The following is a 23,451-nucleotide window of genomic DNA, read 5'->3' as shown; positions in this document are numbered from 1 at the left end:
GCAGAACAGGAGATCTCCCATTTCCTCGTTATAGTGTGATCACAGAGATGGTATATTTAAGTAGGGAGGGTGCAGGGGGGCTTGCCCCCTGCAGAAATGATGTGTTTGTTTTTTTTTTTTTACTTCCTAATTTTGAGTTACTGAAAACTCGATCATATGGTCTCGACCATTTGAACTTCGAGTTTTCAGTAATTTGATATTGTGAAGTGGAACCGTTTTATATATATATATATATATATATATATATATATATATATATATATATATATATATAGATATATATATATATATATATATATATACACACACACACACACACACACACACACACACACACACACACACACACACACACACACACACACACACACATTTGCAACAAGGAAGTATGGAAGTATAAAATATAGGAAAATGTTGTCAAACATTGCTGGTTCTTCATAATGGATGTTGTTTGACATCTAGCTGCTATTTTTGTAATAGTTAAATAAAACTATATTGTATACTGTATTTCTATGTAGTATTATACATTCATCAACAGTCAGAAAAGCAGCTTTGCTGCTAAAATATAAAAAGTACTGCACAACAAAGAGTTCAAATTAACATGTTCTGCAAAACAATCTACAGAAAAAAATACAACTCTATCACAAAATAACAGCTTCTTAACTAGGTATTAACTAATAATAATTAAAAACACTCAGAAAATAAAAATAGTAATGCAATCTCAAGACCAAGCCAGAGCTCAGGGATATTAAAACTGCCAAAATGCCAACTAGGTTGAAAAAAGATTATGGAAAGCCTTCTTACAAGAAATGTTACTTGGCTCAGTCTGTCCTCCATAACAAGATTATTTATGGATATCCAAAATATAGCTATTAGATTAACATTGTAAATATATCTTTAGACAGAAGCAGCTCATTGTTAGTTTCAAAGTTTTTCATGCGTTTTGGTAACCTATGAGTAGGAGTTATAAGACCATCTATGTCGTTGTAGTCTTGTGCATACTTCTCAAATGCTATGATTTAGACATAGTGCTATGATTTTGGCACTCAGATTAAGCCTCCTTGTTCTTGCTAGATTTAATTATGTTCCTCATAAATTCAGACCTGTTTATAGCTGCATGCCTTCTTAAATAAATTTTCTAAGCCAATGCAAAGATTTGTTTCCACTAACAATATGAGGTCTAGTACATAAAGACCTGCTAAGGTAAGATATAAGAAAATGCCCCTCTTTGTGACTCCCTACTAAGATTTTTAAAGGCTGGTACTATGATTTTTAATTCTCAGAGGTTGAGAGGTATGGTTATGTGGTATGACTAGTGGTATAAGGCATTCAGTTTGCAGTCCCCAACTAAACCTACACACAGCTTGGAGATGGTGAGGGGCTCCCTTTCAGCTGAAAGCATACCTCGTTAGAATAAAGAAAGAACGATTATTATACCACATAGATACTTATGTCTAAATGGGTCTATATAAGAAGATCAAAGCGACTTAAGAGTGAACGCTCTTTTGTCGACATGTAAAACCCAATGTCTGAAAAGAGCGAAGTTACGGAACAGCAATTTTTTCCCAGGGAAAAAATATCACTGTTCCAAAAAAAAAAAATTATAATGACAAAATAAAGTGGGGGGCTTCAACCCCCCCCTACTTAAATATACCAACTCTGAGATCGCACCACAGTGGAGAAAGCAGCCAAGTCAAGAGGATGGCCCACTGATTTTTTTCCCTGGGAAATTACACCTGAAATGATATTTTTAAAGTAGATACTTCTTCAGGGTGTTTCCAGTGATAATGAGCCTAGCTTCATCCTTTTATTCTATGGTCAATTTGCTCAAAGTGAATAGAGACCTTAATTGGGGCACAGTCGGATAAGACTATCTCATGCTCAGTCTTTCATCCTGTCTGGGATGAGGATGAGATTAATCCTGCTCCGTTTCCCAGATAAGTTTCTAGAAAATATGGCTGTATTATCAGTAGGATGGAGCTGTCGGCAAATTTCAACCCATTCCTGGCACGCCATCCATTCCCACAGAAGTGACTGGCACTTCTTATGGGGATCCCATTTCTGGAACGGTCTGTCCATAGTTTCATCCAATACAAAACTGCAGTCTCCCATCAGGATGCAGAACTGTATCTGCTTAGTTGACCCCTGTCAGGCTGAGAGGAATTTACTGAGAAAATAGACATCAGCTTGGTCAGGATTGTATATATTACAAATGACCCACATTTTTCATTTATATACCCATCCCAAATTATCCATCTCCCTGTGTTACTATACAATATGTTAAGAATCTCTACCATTGTCATCCCATGAAATAGTAGTGCAACTCCCTTCTTCCCCTGTCCTGATTTGTGATTTGCTGTGGTCAGTATATAGTTTCTAGAATGAAGTTTATTTGCATCCTTTATTTTCAATTTAATTTCTTACTGTACTAGAATCTGTGCCCCCTCCTCCTTATTCTTTGAATAACACTATCTTTTCTGATTGGGTGGCTACATCCTTCCACATTCCAGGGCAGAATCTTTATGGCATCAGAGAGTGTGTGTGTGTGTGTGTGTGTGTGTGTGTGTGTGTGTGTGTGTGTGTGTGTGTGTGTGTGTGTGTGTGTGTTTCATGCTAACGTGAGTTTGAAGATGCATGTTTTTATCAAGATTTAATTCTGGCTGAATTTCCTCTCCCATATTCTTTTCCACAGGCATCCTCCTGGATAGGAGACTGTATTTATTGCCTGCTTGGGTGAGAAATACTTATGCCCTGACAGCTGATACCCCATGTATATAATTTAGAAAATTTTCACTTTACTTTTTGTAACCTTCACAGCCCCTCAAGCAGACTACATTGCTTGATGTTATGTCTGAGCTTGCCCCTCCCATATTGCATTAATAAACTCATTGCAATAACCTTTGCTAGCACAGTTTAAAATCACTGTAATGTTTACTGTGAACAAACTATAACATAATTCATTATATTATTATCATACTATTAATAAGCATTAGACTTGTTTAAAATACTATTATAAATTGAAATAAGTAACATATTGAAGTCCATTACCTGAATCTCACAACAAGCATGCATAACTGAGATAAGAGAGAGAATGTACTCCTTTCTGGACAGAGAGTACCTTTACTAGCATGCTGCTTATGTGTCCTGTTAAATGTTTCACTGGTCATTCAATCTGTGTGCTACTTTAACCAACATAAATGCTTCTATCCAATTTGTCAAGACAATGAGCAAACCAGCAATGCTCATCCACTGAATCGAATAAGCGAGAGAAAATCTCTGACCATGTCTTATTGCTTGAAGGGCTGGACTCCTCTGGTGATGTTCCATATTCCAGGGTCCTATGGCAATGGGTCAGGACAAAAGTATCCAAGATTCATATCTGTCTTTTAAAAGTTTTGCATGTTCCTTGGTTTTAAAGTACTTTCCTGTAGACAGTGCTGGTTCTTTCGTACTCCTTCCCTTATACCAATATGTTGCTTTTTTCATTCAAAGAATAGCCCCAATAGCTGTGTATTACTTTTAAGTCTCAGGGAGGAAGGTGATTGGGAATGGGGCATAGAGATGATGCTATACCTGATGCAAATTTTCTTTTGGCATTCAATTACTTTAACCAGGGAGTGTTGTCTTTGCATCTTCTTTATATATATATATATATATATATATATATATATATATATATATATATATATATACACACACACACACACACACACACACACTATGAAATTACTGAAAACTTGAACTTCATATGGTCGAGATCATATGATCGAGTTTTCAGTAACTTGAAATTAGGAAGTGAAATAAAAAAAAAAACAAACACATCATTTCTGCAAGGGGGGCAAGCCCCCTGCATCCTCCACACCCCCCTACTTAATTATACCAACTCAGAGATTGTGCTACAGTAGGAAAAAGGGAAATTTCCTGTTCTGCGCTGTATGCAGACGTGCAGAATGGGATATCTCCTGTTTCCTCGCTATAGTGCAATCACGGAGATGGTATATTTAAGTAGGGATGGAGAAGGGGGGCTTGCCACCCTGCAGAAATTATGTGTTTTTTTGTTTTTTTATTTCACTTCCTAATTTTGAGTTACTGAAAACTCAATCAAATGGCCTCGACCATATGAACTTCGAGTTTTCAGTAATTCGATATTGTGAAGTGGAGCCATATAAATTATCTATGCGCTTTAAGAGATGAATGAAGAATGAGGGAAAGTGAAACAATTAAGTACTAGAGGAAATAGTTATTGTTTATGAAACTGTTAGTGATAAAAAATATTGGGTATTTTGTACAGCAGAAGTGCTCCTTTTCAAAATGGAGGTGCTTGAGTCATTATCAGTTGTTGAAAACCTTTAGACTTTGGAATTCTGATTTGCACACTGAAAGAAATACTCAGCTTGAAACTGCAAGCCAGAGCTTCTAAAATATGATATGATAACATCACAATTAACATTAGGTTCATAGGTGTATAGTAGGCTACTGATTGCAGCTGCTTTGTTAGTCAAGCACGTATCCTAAGAAAGTGATCAAAGATGAGAATCACATCCCGTCCTTTAGTTGATGAGGTAAACACCTTAAGCATTATGCAACCCAATGCACAGCAAATGCACTTCCAGCACTTGGAAAACATTCATACGTTATTACTAGGTACACCCAACTATTTCTCCCCCTGCATAAGAGATAGGTTTCCAGGCCTGGGGTAAATGTCTGCTGTAAGGTTGATACTGTGGTTACTGGAAAAATAACGATAGACTCAGAAATAAACCGCTCCAATGTCAAGCAAAAACTTTATTATGCTTTAATAATGTTTCTGCTTGATGCTGAAACAGTTTATTTCTGAGTAAATTTCTGTTGTCCCATCTTTTCATCAAAGTTAAAGTTAAAGATACTGGGGGACATGCTTTACTTTGCAGAAAGTAAGGGGTTTGTTCCAGAGGTGGAGGAATTGTCTTGGATTGCAGTCTGTCATACCAAAAAGTCCTGTTTATGTTGCAGTATAGATTTAAGTCCTTTGATCTTATATTTGTGTTAACCCTAGTTTTGCAGATATATAATATAGCAAGTACATGTGTAGTTCACTTACAGTTCATGCTAGAAAAATATTTAAATGTGGGATGTAATGATCTTATTTAGGACAACATTTTAGCCAGTGTCTATATTATTATTATCTTCTAGGAACTTACTAACAGTAAGTTTTTTTTAGAGGGGTGCTAAACCATTATTAGATGCTAGTTGATTCCTTTTGCTTCATAGTAAGAATTTGCCCCGGTAGATCAAGAAGATGTGAGAAGAACTACATGAACATCTGCTGTCAGCATAAAAGAATGGTAACAAACTATTCATACATGGCGATTTTAATGCCGGATTAGAAATATTGTGATTATAAAAGGATTTTAAAACTGAAATGTCAACCAAACAGTTATGAATTATTGTGGATATGAGCTGCTGAGGATAATAGATAATGCTAGACAGATAGCAAATGGATCTGGCGTCCCCAGAAGTAGTAGTCAGTATATATATATGGCAGCAAGAGCTGGATTAGTTATTGATTATATAACAGTTTTTCCAGATTTGAGGCAATGATTAACACTAGATAACAACATTAGAATGGAGAATGATCATCTCCCCTTAAATTAAGGATTAAATGGTAGGAATATTAAATATGCTAAAATGAAACAAAATGAATCAAAATATAAACACATTTAAACTAAATAAATAAAACTGGATTTGAACAATATGCTATACAGATAATATATGCTTAAACAAACAGAGGTAGCAGAACTAATGGTACTGGAGGAAAACAACGATGGCATTGTGGATACAACCAACAATCTTGTGGAATGGTACAGAATAGACAATGAGGGAGAGGAAGTGAAGGAGGAACATGGTTTCATAGTGAGCTTGATAAGCTGAAAAAGATGCAACAAAGATGTATTAGGGCATGGTTAAAAAACAGAGAAGTTAGGAGCTATGTGGAGGTATGGTAAGTAAGAAAAATGTATAGGAAGTTAGACAGAAGAAGTTATTTATAAAGAAAAGTTAGGATGTAAAAGTTACAGAAGGATAATGCAAACTTCTGGTCTCTGTTAGTTCAGTATAATGGTAGATTGTCTAGTCCCAGACACTGGTTAAGAGATGGAAAGATACTGTTAGATTTTAAGTGAAATTTGGGCAGGAGATGGAAATCAGTAATGTAAGTAGAAACAAACAACCAATTATTAAAGAGTTCAATACAAATATCCAAGTGAATGTTGACAGAATAAGACCACATTTTCAACATTTGTAGGAAAATACAGCCATAGGACAACTCAGGGTAGAGCAGGAATTGTATATTTAACATGAAAACATTAGGAAAACTAATGATGAAGCTATTAGGAGAATATCATCATAGTCTTGATTTCCTCTTATCTCACAAATGGGATATTACTGTTCCTACTTATAAACATGGTGATTCTATGAACCAAAGAATAAATTCATAGGAAGTTATTAGGCTAGCGGCCCTAAGGCCTTTACAACCTAGCAATGTTAATCCCAGGTAACTCCATTTGTTCTTTTTGGGTATTTTGCAGAATGAATTTATGAACAGAGTGGGTCTGTGATCAACACCAGCTACTCCTGTCCATGAGGGACATATGTACCACCCCAGGGATGGATTTGTGGTCTCCCATCCAATTATCTATGTTGCGTTTGAATAGGGTCAGTGAAGAGATCTGTTTTATGTGAGCATGAAGTCTATTCCAGAGAAGTGGCAGTCTCTGGGAGACATATCTGTCTCTACAGCATGTTCTGTTAATGTTGCAAGCTAGGCTGAGATCCCTAGAGTGAATAACTCTTGTGATATTTGACTTGCAGATGTGGAGCATTTCCACTAGAACAGGGTCGGACATTGCTCTATATGCCAGGCACAAGTCACCTCTCAGCAGTCTATAAGATACAGAGTAAAGTGACAGGGTTTTCAGCCTCTCCGTGTAGGTCATGTGTTGGAGTCCCTGTATTTTCTTAGTGGTCTTTCCAGCTGCTGCAGGTGTCTCATGAGGTACATACAAAAGGGTGCATTATACTCTATTAGTGGTCTGATGAGGGTCAAGTTCAGTGAAGTTATAATGTCTCTTGACCCAAATACTATGCCCTTGCTTATGAGGTGTGCTACATAGAAGACTTTGCTTACCACTGTGAAAACTTGGTGGAAGAAATCCAGATTGCTATCAACTTGTGTTCCCAAGTTTCACACCAGTGGTTTGGAACTCAGGGGGATGCTGTCAATATTGTAATTTTTAGGAAATTCCATTTTGCCAAAGGGAATAATAATGCATTTTTTTTGCATTTAGATTTAGACCATGGCTTTGGCACCATTCATTTCTTTGTGTTAGCCCTTCTTGTAATATACTGTCATCATTGGGGGACTCAAATGATTGCTCTCAATTTACAATCATCAGCTAACTTAGTGAGCCAGAGGCCATCTACCTTGGCCTGGACTTCTGATAAATAGATGCTAAACAGTAAGGGGCCCAGCACAGACCCCTGTGGTACTTCACTGGTGACCGATCTATTGGTGGAGGTGGAGTCATCAGTTTTGACAGAATGTATTCTGTCAGTGAGCCAATTGGCTACCCATCTAATGATGTAAGGGTTAATCCCTATCTGGGAGGGTTTCTCAACAATGCCAGAGTGGGGGATTGTGTCAAAAGCCTTGGCAAGGTGGAGATAGGCTGTGTGCACTGTCTTACCTTCATCCATTTCTTTGTTGACATTCTCAAAGACGTCTACCGGGTTCAATAGACATTTTTGAGACTGTCACCAAAGCCATGGACAAAGGTAAGACAGTGTGTACTGCCTTTCTCCACCTTGCCAAGGCTTTTGACACAATTCACCCACTCTGGCATCATTGAGAAACCCTTTTGGTAACTCTATTACACAACTCCCTCAAGATATCTCTATCCCTGCCATAGAGGAACTAAAGAAACAGCTGGGTGAAGGAAAATTCATAAATATTAGCATGTCTGCAAATAGAATAAATCAGCCTTAGATGAATATTGCATTTTTGTCATGGAACCGAAAAACAGTAAACTGTTAGAAAGCAAACTATATAGTGTTTTATAGACTCTGAAACAACATTTAATTCTGTTAATACAGGAAGACTGTGGCTGATTCTGAGGAAAACTGGAATTTTGGATACTCTGATTGCTATAACAGAAGTGCTATAATACCAGCATGGGTTAAGTTTAATACATATTCATAAGGCTATCTATCATGGTTTAAATGGGGTGGGGTGCAACATTCCAAGGGTTAGAGGTAGAATCTCCACCATTTTGGAATTTATGGATGACTTAGTAATCCTAGCAATTAGTTTTAGTGCATTTTGAAGACAAATTGCATCTTTTTAGAAATATTCATGTAACAAAGAGATTGGTATATAGACAACTATTTTTTTATATAATGGAAAAAATGTTGGGGCAGTTAGAGTAAATGGACAAAAAACATAAATGGTTAATTATTTTTTATACTTGAGACTGGCATTTGCCAAAGGAAGAATTTGAAAAATAATGAGTGAGTATGTTAAAACAACAATAAATAGAGTTGTATCTGCCTTCTGAAGTGTTGATATAAGCCTCAGTGGAACAACAATGGCTCCTATTCTAAATGTCCTGAAAGTCTTTCAGATCCATTAGAAATACCATTTTTATTGATTACTTGGGTAAAGTATTTTATAATTTCAACTATAAGAAAGAAACACTATCAACTTTAAATTCACTGGTCTTTAACTATAAGAAATAAATAAAAAATAGTGGAAATTTTTATTTCAGGGTAAAGATAATAATTGTTCAGACTCTGATAAGAAACTGAGTAAAAATGACACAGTCTGCCTATGAAAAATGTATTCTTGGAGAATTTTGCATAGACATTTTGTACTCCACATAGACTTACAAAATGAATAAATCTAACAATAAGCTTTGGTGGAAAGGTAATCAAATTTGTAAGGCAGATTGGTCTCGTGATATTTGAATCTCCATAATTATATGAGTATTGGTATCATATACAAATGTTTGTTCAAGCCCCATGGTCTGACAATTTCTGTCTCTAGAGATTTGGTTTTGTATAATGTGCACATTCCTCTGAATGTTTACAAACTCAGTATCCTCTTTTGTGGTGTTATTTGGCCATTGTTGGGATTCTAACAAGAAATGGTTACAATCATCTAAACCTCCACTATCAGGATTCATTATTTTGTTGAAAGAGATTTGTAAGAAAGAAATGGATTTGATAATTGAATTCTAAATTAAAGATTTTAAATCTTAGCTTTTGGCCTTCTGTTTGGGTTTGATTTAGAAATATGAAGAAAGAACCATAATCTTTTCCTCTTATACTTTATAAGTTATGACAGCATGATTATAATAGTTAACAAGAATCAATGAGCACAAATGTAAGTTTTGTATATAGTTTCTTATTTCTCTTTATACACTTGTTATATTCAATTATTGTTTTACATATTAACAATTGAATACTGAACTTGAATTTCATATTTATTTATGCTATTTCATATTGTACTTGTAAGTTAAAATAAACAAACAAAAAAAAGTCAATGTATACTCAAATTATGGTCAATCTTCTTTTTCTAGTATATAAGCTTTAGCTTGTAGCCCTCACATATTACCGCTTATTGCATAAGACGAAATTATCAAACACTTGCATGCGGGCACAGAATGAAAAAAATGTGCTACTAGGGTGAGGCATTAGAAGGTTCCCATTTACTGAAAGGATAGAACATATTCTCTAGATATATGGATATACTTACCAGCAGATGTAACTAGCTAAAAATATTACACTGCGTCATAACTATATCAGTCATAAAAGGAGGTCTGAAGTTGTTTTGGGACAAAAGATATTAATAAGACATAATCAAGCACTTATTCACTATGATACAGCCAAGTGTTAATTAAAAGTAAGAATAGATCATGTCTATATGATATATGCTTGACAGACCTATACACAGTGGATATGCATTGCAAATTAATACAAGTTTGAGATTCAACGTGACGATTAGGACAGTTTGGACACAGCACTAGGAATACAAAATGCATTTGCTATATGTAGAAAATGTAAGATTTTTTTTGTATTGTGACAGAATGTCTGTTTCTGTATAAAGATAAGGACATTATTTATAAGATTTCTTTGGGCCAAAGTATGGGTAAGCAATGTTAGAAAATAGAAAGACAGCAAAGAGATAGTTGCAATACTTTTCTCAGTCAGAAAGAAGTATTCATTAAACAGGATCACAACCACCCTAAAATCTATGCAGAGAATAAAAGAGAAAATACAATTAAAACAATTGAATAACCATTGAATGATGAATCTATAGATACAGTTGTAATGCATAATTGTATTAATTTATCAAACTTTTAAATGCTATGGGTTCAGATTAAAACAGCTAATACTGATCAATCATTATAATAAATGTGAAACTTGAAACTGTGTAAAGCTTTTAATTTGTATAGGAAACAGTTTTACTTGAGTGCTTCTTTTACTGAGCACTGCTGAGGGCACATGACTTGTTAATTGTACTATATAACGTACAGTATCTTCTGACCAGTATACTTCTGCTAGCTTCACCAGTTTAATTCATACTCCTAATTACTATATATGTATGAGACTTTCTAAATCTGCTGTCTCAGTAAGTCTGCTATCTGACTGTTTCAGCTACTTTTGGCAGGTTTCCATGTGGGACTGTAGATTCCACAGGATAATAATAATAATAATAATAATAATAATAATAATAATAATAATAATAATAATAATAATAATAATCCCTGTCACTCTCATAACTTTATTTCAATTGGATGTGCATATATTATTAATACCTTACCTACATGCCTTTTCAAAAATACTGACTTCCTAATTTGCTCTGCTACTTCATTTGTTTAATATAAACTTATGTAGTCAAGGTTTTAACATTGTGTAGGATGCATACAAAGATAAGGTAATACTTAAAGCCTTGTAAACTGGTGTTGCACACTATAAATCCAAGGTAGCAAACATGGAAACCTGTAAAGTTAAAAATACAGAATTATTCAAATTTATGAACATATAAGCAAGGGTAGAATGGAATAACTGAACAAGAAATGAAAGCAGTATGTCAATGCGTGCTGTTGGAATGTGAATCACTGTTCATAAGTTCACAGGTTCATAGGTGAGTACTAGGCTAATGACCACAAGGGCCTTTTTAAGCCTAGCCATACATCCCAAATCTCAGACAATTTCTGGTACCCTTGATAACTGTAAGCAGGGGCTTGGAAGATGAAACATTTACAAGCAGGGGCCTGGAAGATGACCCATTTATTGGCTGCCTATGTCCATTAGAGACATAGGTGCCAAACGAGGGATGAATTTCCTGTTCTCCATCCAATTGTCCAAGTTACACTTAAATTGGATTAGGGAGGAACTCTTCTTCACATGGATGGGGAACCTGTTCCAGAGATGTAGGGTTGCCATCCCTTCATTTTTTTTCCAGATTATCTGGAAATTAAATTGATTCTCCAGTAGTCCAGAAAACACTGTACAAATTGCATTATTCTGTTTCAAAAAGGAAACAGACTATTGGAGTTTGTAAATCGGCTGATTTACTATGCTTTTTTACAGAAAAGCATAATAAATCAGCCAGAAGCAGGCAGCAGGAATGGAAAAAGATGGAGTTCCCCACCAGGTGATGCCATGGTGACATCACAAAATGGGCGGAATGTGGGTGGGAGAGGGGGTGGGGCAGGAGGTTATTGGTGATGCAAAGGGTGGGGCCTTACTCCGGTTTTAGTCACAACGAAAGGTGGCAACCTTACAGAGATGGGATATGCACTGTCTCATTACGTCATATATTCTTTATGAACAGTATAAATACTTACATCAAATAGTACACTAGAACATTCCATACTTTATAATGCTTTAATGTGTGCAGTTTAAAGTGCTTATTTTATTTATTACATTTGATTACCAGGACAGTACGACAATGGCAATAATTCATAGGTGCATACTAGGATCCTCACAAGCTAGGCCATGCAATCCAAATGTGACCAACAAATCTGATTTATATAGCTGGACTGATTTACTGACTGCCTCTGTCCATCAGAGAAATAGGCACCAGACCAGGGGTGAATTTCTGGTTAACCAGCCAATGATCCAACTTACATTTAAATAGAGTTAGGGAGGAACTCTGCTTCATGTGAAGCAGATACCTGTGGAAAAAGTACTAACTAACATACATTAGAAATACAGACACATAACAGACATACAGCATACAGAGTTGGTAAACATCTTTGTTAAGACAAAAGGAGTACAATATAATCAACATTTACATACCATGTTCAGGGTTGCTTTCACATTGCAATATACAGTATACAGCATTTCATTCTCATTATGTGATGCTATTAACAATAATGTATATCTATGTGCAGGCTTTCCTTTTGAATTCATGAATGGAGTACAATATAATCAATGCTTCCATACAATATATGGGGCTTTAAAAGTGATGCAATTTACATAGTTACATTCTCATTACGTTATACAATTAACAATGATGGATATCTGCATGCAGACTTCACTTTTAGATTCATGATATCAGCTGTGTGAGGATTATTTTGTATTGCTACAATAAGATGTGCTGATAAGTATAATAATACATTTGTGTCAGCAAAAAATAGTTTGGAATGATTTTGATTGAAAGCAGCAATGACTAAGCAACAGAGCTAAACTCGTGCATAGCCTGCTGATGGTGGATAGCAAATAAGTGCTAGGAAGAGATGGCTACTTGCCCAAGCAGACACTATAGACATTGAAGGTTTTGTGCTACACATGACCCTACTGTGCTTACAGTACAGGGTAGACTGGACAATGTTGAGCACTAGCTGTGATTTATAGTGTGTGGACCTTACATCCACCAGTGTGTGGTGTTGATCTATCCTGATGATTTACAATGTTGATGTTACACTATGCCTTCTAGCTGTAATGACTTTTCAGTGGCTAGCAGGTGAAACTGCGGATATATACAGTCTTTTAGGTCAGAGATAGTGGAAACAGTCCTCATATGCATGCTACAGCACTTAGGATATCATCCAGCAGTGAAGAACAACTATGCAATCATTTCACCATTTTGCACATCTGCTGATGGTTCAAAATGTAATAGCCTGGATCAGTATAACTATATGAGTTTGACATAATGGTTATGGTGTTCATCTTGCAGACATAAAGTGCAGGGTTTGATTCTCACAAGGGGTAATTGGCTAGGCTTAAAATGGCTCACAAGAGCAGTTAGCCTAGTACTAATCTATGAACCTATGAATCTATGTATTCCAGTGGACAGGGAAGAGAATGATGTAAATCAGAAGGGGGCTATTCACTGAACATCCTCTGTGAAGATAGCATGCTCACCAAAATATATATATCCTGTAAATACCATGGAATACTTATAGTAATTCATGTATATGGTAAATGAAAAGCCTTTGTTGGGCATTTTCCCAGGGACATCTACCCAAAGGCTATTTTATTATTTTAAGTATACATGCCATAAACTATATTGATAAAATTAATGAACTATTGTTATATGGATAAAGCAATATAGAATGCATGCTCTCTATCAAATGCATTACTAATTTCATATGAAGTACTACATGCCTGCTGTAACCTCAGATGAACATATTTATCTAATATCTCCACTGTTCTGCTGAAGAGAGGTACAGCCAGGATCAGAGCCAAATGTGTGGCATAGTGGAGAATATGTTTGTCATCTGGAAAGGGCAATTCAGATGCCTGGATACTTTTGATACCTGATACTTACTGACAAGGGGGCATCAATATTCTTAGGCCATGATGTACTACACTGCATGCGGTTGCTGTCAGAGGGTGGTAGGTGGACAATACATGGTACAAGTAGTGGCAGATTGCAGTGCAGAATAAGATGTAAAACAGGATATGACAGTGGTAGAACAACAACCTGCATGCTTTGTACTATGGCTGCTATACATCTGCACTGTGACACTGTGCCAGTATTTGGTAAACATTTGCATAGACTAGCATGTGGCAGATGTCTATTTGGTAGGTGTTACACTAGTATCTGTGCTATTGCCATGAGAAGGACAAAGCACACTATAAGTTGTTTAGTGCACTTGTAATATGCATTATACATTGTATAGTTTCCCTGTTTAGCAAGTATCAGATGGAGAGGACATCATTATCTTTACAGAACAGACAGTGCACAAAGCTCCCTAGCAACACAGATTCAAAAACATGGCATGCAAAATTGATGATATACACACACTAGGAGTGAGCATGCATTTCACTTGACTGGCTTTGGCCAATTTACATGATGGCAATAACACATGATAGTGCAGGAAAGTCATTCTATTCATAGATGCTGTTTTGAATTTAACATGGTGGTGGTGTAGATGGTGGGTCAGATAGAAGACTGGTGGGAACTGTGCCAGACACATAGACAAGTAACTGCTAAGCACAGGATATGCCTACAACAGCCTGAGTATGTGCATAGTGGTTTGCATAGACTCCCCAGAGACACACAGGCCACACATAGATTGTGTCAGTTCTACATTGCCAGAGACATGCAGGCCATGTGTAGATTGTGTCAGCTCTACATCTGCAGAGACAAGCAGGCAATGCATAGATTGTGTCAATTCTACATCCCCAGACACACAGGACATCAATAGTTTGTGTCAATTCTGCATCTCCAGAGACATGCAAGCAATGCATAGATTGTGTCAGTTCTACATTACCAGACATGCAGGCAATGCATAGATTGTGTCAGTTCTACATGCCCAGAGACATACAGGCAAAGCATAGATTGTGTCAGTTCTACATCCCCAGAGACATGCAGGCAATGCAAGATTGTGTCAGTTCTACATCCCCAGGGATGCAGGCAATGCATAGATTGTGTCAGTTCTACATCCCTAGACATGCAGGCCATGCATAGATTGTGTCAGTTCTACATCCCAGAGACACGCAGGCCATGCATAGATTGTGTCAGTTCTACATCCCCAGGCATGCACGCCATGCATAGATTGTGTCAGTTCGACATCCCCAGAGGCACCCAGGCCATGCATAGATTGTGTCAGTTCTATATCCCCAGATATGCAGGCCTTGCATACATTTTGTCAGTTCGACATCACCAGAGACACCCAGGCCATGCATAGGTTGTGTCAGTTCTATATCTCCAGACATGGAGGCCTTGCATAGATTTTGTCAGTCCGGCATCACCAGAGACATGCAAGCAATGCATATATTGTGTCAGTTCTACATTGCCATGCATGCAGACAATGCATAGATTGTGTCAGTTCTACATCCCCAGAGACATGCAGGCAATGCATAGATTGTGTCAGTTCTACATCCCCAGAGACATGCAGGCAATGCAAGATTGTGTCAGTTCTACATCCCCAGGCATGCAGGCAATGCATAGATTGTGTCAGTTCTACATCTCTAGACATGCAGGCCATGCATAGGTTGTGTCAGTTCTATATACCCAGACATGCAGGCCTTGCATAGATTTTGTCAGTTTGACATCGCCAGAGGCACCCAGGCCATGCATAGGTTGTGTCAGTTGTAGCTCAGCTTGTATAAGACCCTGCACATCTCAGTTGTGTAACACAGAAGTATTCTGGGTGCCATCCTCATACTGCTGGTTGCTATACATGAATCATATCATGTCCCTAATTGTTGCACATAGTTCTGTCACATGTAATCAGTCCACTAACTCCTGTAGTAAAAGTCCACAGGATGTTTGCAAATAACCCCTTAAGGACATAACAGTGTTTCAGACAGGAACTTTACAGTATTACATAGTGTGGATTCTAGCTTGGCAGGGTCTTTATTGCTGTTTTTACTGAATTGTTTGCCTATGTGACCTTTTTCTCCCTTGGTTTGGATGTTATTTTGGATAGTTGTGGGCACTTTAATCTTTATAGATATCAGGCTTGGACTTCAGCTCTGTGTTTCCAAAGTATAGTAAAACAATCCACATATGCTGCATTGATGAGCTCAGAAGAAGAGCAAAACATGGTATGTATACAGCTGGTTGAGTTTAGCTTTATTGGCATGAATATACCAGTAAAGACTTAAAAAGTTAAAATTCATGGGCATTAAGAAGCCATATAACTGAAACACTGGCATGACCTTAAGGGTCATTTGTATATATCTTGTGGGCCTCTGCTATGGTAGGTTTAAGGTATTACACAGTGAAGAATGTACTTCTTGCATTTTTGTCTAACCAAAAGAAGACAGAAACTTTTCATCTGGTATGAGAAGAGGTGTGTCACTTTGGTTAATTCCAGTACCTTATTGGATGAAGTCAGCAAATATGTGGCTTGTTTAAGGACGGGTTTGCACCATCTTTGAGTTGCTTCAGACTGCAATGTCATTAACTGTCATCCATGATTACAGGCACTTCCTGTGTTTGCATATACCCCCCACCTTACTGTGTTCCCTTTGCACCCTGCTTTAAAATGTTTGTCTCATTACCATCCAAACTGGCACTGTGGCACAACATGTTTGAAAACTCTAACAAAACTATTTGACAATAAGGTATCTTTGGTATCTTGGCATAATTATCAGGCATGCCCTTTCTGAAGTCCTCCTCCCTTTCCAGCAGCTGTAATAACTCAAACGTTGTTAAAGTGTGTCTAAGATAATGACAAACAGGTGCCTATGAACATAGTTTGTGTGTTCTTGCCCACAGCTACAACAGCCCATGCAATGTTAAAGGATTTTGAAAAGTAATGGCAGTCAGCACCCGATGCACATAGTTTTGTGTGATTGTGTACATCTCCATGCTGTTGGCAACATGGCATACCGTATAATGCACTGATGGCACATGCCCCATAATATAAAAAAAATGTTTAATTAGTGCCCACCCGTGTTCATATATGTATACTAGTATACATGCGTGCACACACACACACACACACACACACACACACACACATAGGAAACACTGAGAACTTAATTCCTCCTGGGTGCAAGCCAAATGAACTTTTATCAACATTTTCAAAATTAAATTAACTATTTCAGAACAGAATATATGAAAAAAAGGGTTTTCCTTACCTACACTACCCAAATATAATAATCCACTCCATAGTCACTAAACCTTTAGGTATGACATAGCCCTCATGCAGCAATAAAAATGTCAATGAAGCATTCTAATCAACCAAAAGTTAGATAATTAAATGGATGATTCATTCACTATAGTGCATAGACCCAGAAAACAAGGGTTCTTATTAACCCACTGTCAGATAATCCAACACGTGGTGGTCTAACAGAACACATTACTTCCTGTTATACTAACAAAGGAGCAGTTGCAAGAAAATAGTCCGAGCTCTGGCATATAATCTGTCATATAAAATCTGATTACTTACTTTGCAAAAAAATCCTCAAAAATTAAAAGGAAGAAAATACAAGCTTACTGCACCCACAAGAAGCAAAAATACATTTTGCAATTTTTTCATACATAATGTAACTTAGAAAAATAAATAAATAAATCCCAGGATATCTACACACGGGTCTACCTGAAAACGCCGAAAGTCCACAACGCCGACAACGAGAACACCGACACCAGATGATCGACAATGGAAAAGACCGAAAGTTGAGAATCCCAACGCTGAGAACACTGACATGTTAAGGTAAGTGTGCGATAGGGATGGACGTTAGCGTCAGGGTGTGTGTAAGGTAAGTGTGTGATAGTGACGGGCGTTAGGGTAGGGTGCGGGTCAGGTAAGCGTGCGATAGTGACGGACTTTAGGTTTAAGGGCGGGTTAAGTGAGTTAGGGTTAAGGTGCAGGTAAGGTAAGTGTGCGATAGTGACAGACTTAAGGGTTAGGGGCGGATTAAGTGAGTTAGGGTTAGGGTTAGGGTGCGGGTAAAGTAAGTGTGCGATAGTGACGGACCTTAGGGTTAGGGTTTGGGTTAAGGTTAGTGCATAGATAGTTGTGTATGTAAGGTTTAGTGTAGGTTTGTAGGGTTTTTGGTATGCTTGTGTTGTGTGTGTGTTTTTCGGGAAAGTTATTTGTTTTGTTGATTGTCGGGATTGTGGTTTGTCGGGCATGTGAAGTTTCGTGTTTATGTACTTTCGGTTTTGTCATGTTGGTTATTTTGTTGTCGGTGTTTTGGCATGTCGGTGTTATCAGGTAGACCCCTACACACATATAACATGTATTTTGTAACTGTCTTTTAATACTAACAGTTTTGGTACACATCTCAACTGTATTGTGTACAGTTTTGCATGCTTACTACAGTGTAGCAGTGTAATTTAACTGCATAATGATTGGCTATCGTGTAATATGCTACCTCATTGTTAATGTGCTACTTCTACAACTTTATCATAACTGTGTATATAACATGCTTTTCAAATGTATATGATTCAAATGTCAGCACCATAAGGGTTGGGATGTGGATTAAGGGAGCTCATGTATCATTCTATCCACCTGCTTACCAAAGTGGAATATATGCTACCTAGTTATTGCTATAATCCCATAGAGCATCATCTTTTATTTTAATGATGTAACATTGATCCTCATTCATACATGTTAATGACTTTAGATTTTTATTAAAATTATATATTGCTGATGTTCGTTACTTACATATACATAGGCTGCAGCTGTAAATGGGATGCCTTCTGTGGACCCTGATAACCGTAAGCATCAAAGCCACCAATGAAATCAACTGCAAAAGAGAAAAGGGAAAATGGCTCAGTTAGACTATATGTATAAAATGCACATTCAGGAAAAGTACAGCTGCACAACTGAATATAATACAGTAATGCTAATTACACACATGTATCTAGTGATCATGCCTTTCATGTGAAGTGGTAGCAACTACAAAAAACTCTCTCTCTGTCTATATATATATATATATATATATATATATATATATATATATATATATATATATATATATATATGTGTGTGTGTGTGTGTGCACTCACATATATATCTATCTATATATATATATAAATATATATATATATATATGTATGTATATATTATATATATATATAAATGTATGTATACTGTACCAATGCATGTTCAAGTATTTTTTTAATTAATGCTACTGTAAACAAAGTACTTACCTGTAAACACAATCTGAATTATTGCTGAAGCATCTATGATAGGAAATTATCTAAGAAAGGGAATCAGACTGCATGTACTGGGTTTCACTGAATGCAATGAGAGCAGAAAACTTTAACTTTAGCTACAAAGGATACATGCTTCACAGTAAAAGTTGCTTACACTCAACATTCTCCAATCGGTATGCATGCAGTTCACAAAACGGTTTAAAAATGCTGAGCTGTGATAAAGGGAGCTCCATTATTCAGAAATACACTCCGAAATTTCTATTAAATTGTAACCATTTTCTGTAGGTATGAAATTACAGTAGCCCTGAGATGTTGATATACCTATCCTCTTTATAGCTGCAGTGAATGTGTCATTTTATTAAGGTGCACATTACTATACAGTAATACTGCTCATCTGGTCAGTCACCAAGAGCTTCATGACCATTTCCTCCTCATGTCACCACAGTATCAGTTTTGCTGTGTACAGTGTCACATCGAACTAGGTATAGAAGAAGAAAGCTGTCTTATAGCAGAGTGTATAACTGCATAATTATTCACAAAAGGTCCTACACACTCTGAAATACACACAATTCATTACCAGAAGCATTGGTTATAAAGCTCCAATGACAGCCTTCTGTAGCCTGTTCTGCAGCTTTTGTAGTTGCTTTCTGCAGACTAGATGGACAGTAGTAAATTAAAAGTTTGGCCTTATTATACGCAAGGAGTCAGGGTAGGTGTATCTGTACTTCATATGCTATATCATATCAAGTTCTGGAATCCATCTTGGACTCCACTTCCCCTACTTACACTTCCTTCACCAAGCAGATTAAATCCTACCTGTAATATCAGTTGGCATTTAGGCACTTTGGGCCATGACCTAACTTCCATACTCTGTGCTTCACCTGTTTTTTCCTGTACTGCTACACTACACCTTTACTACACTCAGGAGGGCTTCACCTAACACATTGATGAACTGCACAGTGTGCAATGCAAATAACTGTGATAAGTCTGAGTAAGTAAGTAGGTGTCATAAGGTCTAGCATCATACTGCTTATAAGTCTGAGTAAGTAAGTAGGTGTCATAAGGTCTAGCATCATACTGCTTATTGTACCAGACATTATTAAAACGTATGTGTATCAGACATTATTAAAACTATGTACATTGTTCTGTCAAGCATCTGCTAAGTAAACATACATTTGAATATAATTGCATATATATTCCAAGTGACTAGACAAATGACTATTACTACACACACAGACACACACACACACACATATATATATATATATATATATATATATATATATATATATATATATATATGGGTTCCATTCAGAAGCTCGAAATACTGAAATCTCAAATTTCAGTATTTCGAGCTCAATAAGCCGAATCCACATAATAGTGAATGTTTAGAAGCGCGAAATTCAAAACCTCGAATACCAGAGGTTTTGAATTTCGCACTTCTAAAGTTCCGCTATGGTTATGTATTCAGGTAAGTGTGTGTGTGTGTGTGTGTGTGTGTGTGTGTGTGTGTGTGTGTGTGTGTGTGTGTGTGTGTGTGTGTGTGTGTGTTAAGGGGTTTGGGTAGGGGCTGTGGTGTGTGTCAGTGTGTTTTGTTGCTGTGATATGTGTGTGTGTGTGTGTGTGTGTGTGTGTGTGTGTGTGTGTGTGTGTGTGTGTGTGTGTGTGTGTGTGTGAAGAGAAAGTAGCTTGTGTGGTGGTGTTTTGTGTGTGTTTGTATGTAGTGCGACCTTGGAGTGAGAACATTTAAGTAGGGGTGGTGTGGGGGGCGCAGGGGGGGTTTGCCCCCTGCTTTCATGTAGTAGAGTGATTGTGTTTATTTGTGTGGTGGATGGTGTGTGTGTGTGTGTGTGTGTGTGTGTGTGTGTGTGTAGTAAAACTGTGAAATTCAAAACTTCCGGTATTCAAGGTTTTGAATTTCACGGTTTTTAGTTTTCATTGTTCTGTGGATTCCACTTCTTGGGCTAGAGATACTGAAATTCGAGAATTCAGTATTTTGAGCTTCTGAAATGATTTCATATATATATATATATATATATATATATATATATATATATATATATAATTACAGTTTTCTTCACTGTCTTCTAATTTAATTGCTATGTATTTGTATTATCTAAGCAATTCACAGTTTATTACTTGCACAAGGATTATATTCCAACAGGGCTTGAAGTTCATGCAGGATAGCTGGACCCTGCAGCAGAGTGAGATACAGAAAAAAGCTATGAGAGTGTTAGTGAATGCAGTACAGGGGATGTGAGGACATTGTCATATTAATGGCATGATGTTATGACAACTGTCCATATAGACAACATACTTGATTGCTTCTGTGATTGCCAACTTTGAGAGACTTAGAATGTTTGCTGATTGCTCTTTTAATTGGGTTTGAGTTTTGGTGATTGAAGCTAACAAAAGCTGTGTATGTATGCATGTGTTGTGGATGCATGTGTGCGGTGCATGTGCACCATATTAACCTGCTGTGCTAGGATCCATTTTCATCGGTGACCAGAGAAGAAAATGTTCACACAAAGTTGCAAATTAAATAAAAGATAAATAATGGAATTGCTAAATGGCAGATCAGATTCTGGATGACATTACTCACAACAATAGATCAAATTTACTTATAGGAATACACAAAATATTTACATCATAAATTTGCAGAAAAACACATATTATGGAAGATATAATGATCAAAGTGAGCAGTGCTGAAAAATTTGGAACACGTTTTAAAGTAGTACAAGAATCCATAATGTAGATCACATATGAGAAACAATGGAGGGCAGATAATTAACAAATATTATGGAAAGTTAAACTTGCAAAAAAATGTTCAGTAGAAGCAGAATGGAACAAATATGAGTAATTATCTATGCATTCACAATAAATGTACCTGGTCAGTTGTGTAGTATTGGTTTACCTTAATAATTATTACCCTGACTTCTGGATAAACACTGCAGCATTGGAGCAGAAGTGTGGTTTGTTCCATGACATGAAAGAATGTGATGGAGAGGAATAAAATGGAAAGAAGCCATTAATGGAGAATAAGCATGTACGTTTGTTACAAGAAATAGTTTAGAGGAGAGGTATGTTTTGGAAGTGGCATTGGGTGTGCCTCTTACAGAATTGTTACATAGTTTTCATTAAGAGGTAGAAACCTGTTAATACTACTGACCCATAAAACAGTTTGCAGAAAAGAAACAAAGAGAGACAAGTTTGTGTCTGGGAGTGGGTCTAGAGTTGTTCTTGCAACAGTAAAAGTAGCCAAGGAGTTGATCATTTCTTTTTTTACTAAGTTAGCAAAGTATGTGATGATAAAGAGAGTTTTGTCTGTGCTAATCTGCAATCTGTATGTATTCTTTGGTGGACTACACATTGAATATGTTTACCCTATTTAATAACAAAACACAGCAACTACACGACAACTGAATAAAATGAAAAAAATACGTGAAATGAAGATCAAGAAATGACTTTCGTTTAATCACACAAACGTCTTCAGAACACCATCAGCAATACAACCCACACACTCAATTTATATACAAATAAATGAACCATGCAATGGTATAATAGAATAATTGATTAATTAAATAATTAATCCACTCATAAAAATATATAAAAGACAGCACAATAAAGAAAACATCATTCAGTAATGGTTTCTATTATTTAAAATACATTTTGGAACAGTTGGAACATATCTCTGCCATAACTGTAAACAGTGCAGATATATTGATTCTTCTAAGAGTATTTACTTTTCACATATTCAGAAGTTGGTAGCTAGTAAAGGTAGATTAAATTGTAAAAGTTATGGTATAGTTTACCTGGCTTCCTGTAGCACTTGTCATAATTTTTAAGTAGGCAAAACTATCAGGAGTTTATATAAAAGGATTTATGAACATTGCTTAGCCATTAGAAACAAAGATGTTAACAATGCATTAGCAAAGCATGCTATGGAATGTTCTGAATTTAAGAAATGTGTATTTTTTTGTATTAGTATAAATATGATACCTTTTGTCTGTGATTTTAACACTGCCTTAGAGATTAAGGAGGTAAGATGGCAGGTATTTTTAAATGCTGACATCTCTCCAGGGTTAAATGGGACTTTGAATGTGAAATGTATTTTAAATAATAGAAAGCATTATTGAATGATGGTTTCTTTATTGTGCTCTCTTTTATATATTTTATGAGTGGATTAATTATTTAATTAATCAATTATTCTATTATACCATTGCATGGTTAATTTATTTGTATATAAATTGAGTCTGTGAGTTGTTTTGCTGTTGGTGTTCTGAAAAAGTTTGTGTGATTAAACAAATGAAAGTACTTAATGTATTTTTGGTGTGAGGAGT

The 23,451-nt window shown here is 36.5% G+C and overlaps 1 protein-coding gene across 1 annotated transcript in view; it reads right to left on the bottom strand.

Moving 5' to 3' along the window:
• Positions 1–23,451, bottom strand: part of NKAIN2 (sodium/potassium transporting ATPase interacting 2) — a 2,790,781-nt gene that overhangs the window by 24,889 nt on the left and 2,742,441 nt on the right. Inside the window, exon 5 of the mRNA XM_044073873.1 lies at positions 18,618–18,699. Within this exon, the coding sequence (XP_043929808.1) occupies positions 18,618–18,699 (82 nt within the window). The remainder of the gene's footprint in view (positions 1–18,617; positions 18,700–23,451) is intronic.

This window comes from Protopterus annectens, chromosome 1.part1, assembly GCF_019279795.1.
Source record: "Protopterus annectens isolate FY-2018-M chromosome 1.part1, PAN1.0, whole genome shotgun sequence".
NCBI classification, from domain to species: domain Eukaryota; kingdom Metazoa; phylum Chordata; order Ceratodontiformes; family Protopteridae; genus Protopterus; species Protopterus annectens.
Note: the sequence above shows the minus strand (reverse complement) of the source record. Positions and strands in the feature narration are given on the sequence as shown.